Genomic DNA, 5,000 nt, shown 5'->3' on the forward strand with positions numbered 1-5,000 from the left:
TGTGTTTTTCTCTGGCTCATAATATTCAATCCATCAAACTTTCTGTCAATAAACATCTTTTGAATTTGTAGTCCCCCTTCGCCCTTTTTAAAAATCTTTGTAGCCTCTTTCGCTACAGAGGGCTGAAGTCTTATTTGGGATTAAATCGTAGTGTACCTGGTTTAAATTTATTAAGAAACAAATTACACCTCCCCTAAAAACCCAACGTTTTCCTATCCGTGTGTTGAAACAGATATTGTTATAATTCGGGACAGTCATTTTTTTTTTTGCCAAATGAACACACGCACTGTATATTTGTTCTTCACTCGTTTATTACTGTTCTTATTTTATCTTATGTCCAGTGTCCGGAAATCTTTCGTCACACATTTGTGACCCCTTCAGTGACCCTTTCCACCCACGTGTGTCCTCCTGCTCCTCTTACACCTGGACGGAAAAGGTCAATGAAGAGGTCACAGATGTATGACGAAAAATTTCCGGACAATGGACATAAGATAAAATGAGAACAATGATAAACTAGTGAAGAATGAATATTTAGTTGCGTGTGTTTATTAGGTAAAAAGAAAAAAATGACTGTCCCGAAATGTAACAATATGAAACACAGTCATCAGCCGAATTTAATTTTCCCCCCTTTTAATTAATTAATTAATTATACTTAATTCGTACCATAGAAAACATGAAATACTTTTTCACTGTTTCTTTGTATTTAAATGTTACAATTTAAAATGTGATCTGTTTTATAATTCCTTATAGAAATCAAGCTTTTTTTATGGTTAAAAAAATTAAAAATTAGGTAACTTTCTCGAAGTTCGATTTTAAAAGAGTAGGCGGATGAGGAAAGAGCGAGGTGGGAAAGAGGGGGTAATTCTTACCGTGCTAAATATTTAGCCGTGGAATGGGAAAGGAACTAAAATGGCCGAATCTCGCTATGACACACATGTGTATATTCAAACGACTCCCTTGACAGCGCATTATCCCAACCCGGGGCATTAGTGTCTGGGACCTAAGTCAAGCGAGGGTTTTTTGTTTATTTGTTTGTTTCTTTCGTTCTCTCTCTCTCTTTTTTATCTTTTTCTTTCTTTCTTTTTTTTTCTTAAAAAGGCTTCACCGGAAGTTACTGCTTCATCAAAGGCATTTCTTTGTATGTATTCATTCATTGTTTCGCCCCCCCCCGTATTTATTTCTCTCCATCACCCCTTCCTTGCTTCGCACACTTTTGATGCATTTCGCATTTATTCTACGTTCATTATTTTGCGGATTCCACTGAAGCTATTTTACTCAGTGGAGTTGTGTGGGTATCGCAAATAAATGGGTATTTGTTTGTTTATTGTTATTTACACTCCAGTATGGAAGTAACAGGAAATACCCAACATTATTTCCGCTGAACTTCCTACATCTCTAACCATTTACATTCTTCATCATTGATAAAGAACTTACTGTTGAGAATCGGGGCGCAATTTTCATTAACATTACTAGATTAATGGCGTTGTTATTATCATATTTCGAAGCTTTCACAACTCGCCGACTAATTTATTTTGTAGAGAAGTAGTGGTCAAGCGGATAAGTCATTGCCTCATTAGGTCTGATTTCGTACTCACTCAAGTTATTGGGTTGTCCGGAAAGTTCGTGCCGATTTTTAGAGGAAAGAAAAAGGTCAATAAATACTTGCCATTACATTTTTTTATCAACCAGATATGAACCATTTTGTTGCACAATGTGTCTCCATCTTTCCTCTAACTTGAAAATACCCTCTTCCCAGAATTGAGGTGGTTTCATGGCAAAGAATTCATCAAGGTATCTTTTTACATCATCCAAGGAATTGGAATTTTTACCAATAAGACTATTCTGCAGAGACCTGAATAAGTGGAAATCCGAAGGAGCAATATCTGGTGAATATGGATAGTTCATCGCCCCCTAGACTTTACACCCCATTTCTCAAAGCCCCTTGTTTTATTAAGGATGTCTCACAACGCTAGAAAATTACACGGTGAATTAAAAAAATGTAACAATAAGCTTAAAAGCCCTTTATAATACATCCCAGCCGAGCTGCAGCAATTTTTGTCTAGTTCCCAAAGCATCAACTGCCGAAAATGAACTTATCTTCCATTTTAAAGGGTTACAGAATTAACACAGGTTATAGGAACATAAACCTTCTTCCACGAAAAGCTAGCTTAAACTGTGCTCTAAATGGAGATGCAGTCAAATCCTATTTTATGGGCTCAACCATGCTCTAAAATAAGTCGAAAGGTTAAGCTACTATAAATCGGCACGAACTTTCCGGACGACCCAATATTTTGTTCATCCTCATAAAATTTTATCTGAGCAACGTGAAATGAAGTGTTCTGTTCCCCGTTCGGGAATCGAAACCACAATATTGCGATCGTGAGTGCAACACCCTAACCACTAAGCCACTTTACTTATTGGCCACAAGAATACATTGGGTGGGGAAACTATATTGAATAATTTTCATCAAAATTCCTGTAGATGTATTGTCTGTAGAATGAATTCCCGAATTGGACACTAGAGAGCGCTGGATGGAATTGCCCAAATGGTGGGGCGATATGAGTGAAGGCATTTATAAAGGGCTTTTAAGTTTATTGTTAGATTTTTTAATTTCCCGTGTTATTTTCTAGCGTTGTGAGACATCCTTAATAAAACAAGGGGCTCTGAGAAACGAGGTGTAAAGTCTAGGGGGCGATGAGCTAATAGCGTATCGCAGTTACTGAGAATCGTTATCAGCTCGATCCCTAATCAAAATATTTCTTTTAATATTTTTAGACTCCCTCCCCCCTCTCTCTCTCACGCACACACACACATCTGGGGCAGGCATGGCTGCGTGGTTAAGAAGCTGCGAGCTGGCAGAAACGTTAGCACACCGGGCGAAATGCTTAGCGGTATTTCGCCTGCCGCTACGTTCTGAGTTCAAATTCCGCCGAGGTCGAATTTGCCTTTCATCATTTCGGGGTCGATTAAATAAGTACCAGTTACGCACTGAGGTCGATGTAATCGACTTAATCCGTTTGTCTGTCCTTGTTTGTACCCTCTGTGTTTAGCCCCTTGCGGGCAGTAAAGAAATAGGCATTTTGTCTGCCACTACGTTGACCTAAACAATAACAATAATAATAAATAATAATAATAACAACAACAACATCGAAAAATACCATGGGAATGAGAACCCAGGTTCAAAATTTCTCCAAGACACCTGAAGAAGGCTTGGAGGGTATACCAGCCGAAACGTTGTGTTAACAACGAACAAGATGGGGACAAATATCCGTCGAATGTAAATGATGTAAATAAAACGTTTCCTGATGTGCATTATTTACTGTGTCCTTCCTGGTCAAATGCGGTAGGGTGCGATTTAAGAGAGATTTTGGCTGAGTTTTCTAGCAAATTAAACGACCACGCAAGAGACTCTATTGTCAATTCAACGGTGAAAGTGTTCTCTCTGTTTTACCTCAGATTGCCCCAAATTGAAAAAAATGTATCACTAAAGGCCATTTACCTGTGACCATCTTATATACATATCATTCTGTACACCAAGGACAACTTTGTCCAATGTAAACTTCTTTAAGACGGCTGTAGGATTGAGCGAAAATTGGTTGCTATCTCTAACAGGTAGAGCGACCATGTAGAGGCTCTCTTGATGGTCTGGCCTAGCTGCAGAGAAGGATAGAGCATATAAAGTTCATCCGTTTAATGCAGCCTTGTTTAAGTACAATAACGGACACATGTTTACAAGCCATAACTCTCTCGTTTTCTTCTTTCGTGCAGCGTGCATAAATGGCTCTGTGCACATACTGGATATTTTGAAATATCGAAGTTACTGAGATTATCCATGTTTCCTTTTAAGGCTATAGGATGTGAGGATCTTTTCGGTTTGACCGGCAGTTTTTTAAAAATAATTTCCACGTAACTAAACACTTTTAAACTTCGTAGATTGGTAGAATGTGTTTATAAAACATCTTTTTCTCTTAACTTTATTGAGAAAATTCTATAGTTTGTAAGATATTTGTTGTTTTTTTTTCTTCAATTTCTGCAATTTCAACCAATCAATGACGTCTATTGAGGTGAAAACATTCTGTGCTGTATGAATATGTCCCTCGTTTAAGAAACAGATTGGGTTTATTTATATTTCTGAAGAAAAAAAGATACCCTTCCCCCCACCCCTAACCCTAACCCTAACTAACCCTAACCCTAACTCTAACCCTAACCCTAAAACAGATTGAAATGCAATAGATCGATACTAGGGTCATAATTATGGGTGACAATTTCATATGACACCGCTAGAAAAAACTGCCGTTCAAACCGAAAAGATCCGGATATGATTTGAGGGTGATAATGACCGCTCAGAAATTTCCTAGTTGATTTGTGCTGCTTATCTGTACTATTTATACTTCTGCTTATTCCTAACAATTATCACAGCAAAAACATAACTGACGGCTGTATTACCCAACCTATTTATCTATCAGTGAGTCAGACCATCTCTCTCCCCCATATATTTCTCTTCCTTCTCTCTCTCAATGGGAAGGTGATACAGTATTGATGGAGATATGAAAAGATTAGTTTGTGTTCAAGGAACAAAGACTTGATAAAGTTGTGGACAGAAACTTTCCTCAATTCGATTTTCTTCTTTTTTATGTAGCACGGATGTCATCTACATTTGAAACATCTGACTTCTTATCTTTTGAGCTAGTAAATAAATATATTAACTCAGTTATGTTATAACAACAACTTTACTGATTTAAATTGTTTTTTGTAATGACGTTTTAATATCGATTTTCTTTTCTTTTCTTTTTAGTGTCGTCTGATTCCCACATTTGACCAAGAAGAAATCTTTAAAGATCAGAGTTGAGTAATACCTGAACAGGTTGTGACTGGAAATTTTAAGCTAAAAAAAAAAAAAAATCTGCCAGCACTATGTTGGTGGCCAGAGACGAATTCCAAAGCGGCTGTTGCTGTACTGAATATCACCAGGATTCCATACCCTTGGACCTCAGCGCTTC

At 37.5% G+C, this 5,000-nt stretch overlaps 1 protein-coding gene across 2 annotated transcripts in view; it reads left to right on the top strand.

Annotated features, from left to right (window-relative positions):
- LOC115217251 (kelch-like protein 17) overlaps positions 1 to 5,000 on the top strand; it is a 38,100-nt gene that overhangs the window by 31,863 nt on the left and 1,237 nt on the right. For both annotated transcript variants that reach the window (XM_036507229.1, XM_029786892.2), the window contains exon 2: positions 4,796 to 5,000. This exon is cut by the window's right edge and continues 1,237 nt beyond it. In XM_036507229.1, the coding sequence (XP_036363122.1) occupies positions 4,915 to 5,000 (86 nt within the window). In that variant the 5' untranslated portion in view covers positions 4,796 to 4,914. The remainder of the gene's footprint in view (positions 1 to 4,795) is intronic.

Source organism: Octopus sinensis, linkage group LG11, assembly GCF_006345805.1.
Source record: "Octopus sinensis linkage group LG11, ASM634580v1, whole genome shotgun sequence".
In the NCBI taxonomy this organism is placed as follows: Eukaryota; Metazoa; Mollusca; class Cephalopoda; order Octopoda; family Octopodidae; genus Octopus; species Octopus sinensis.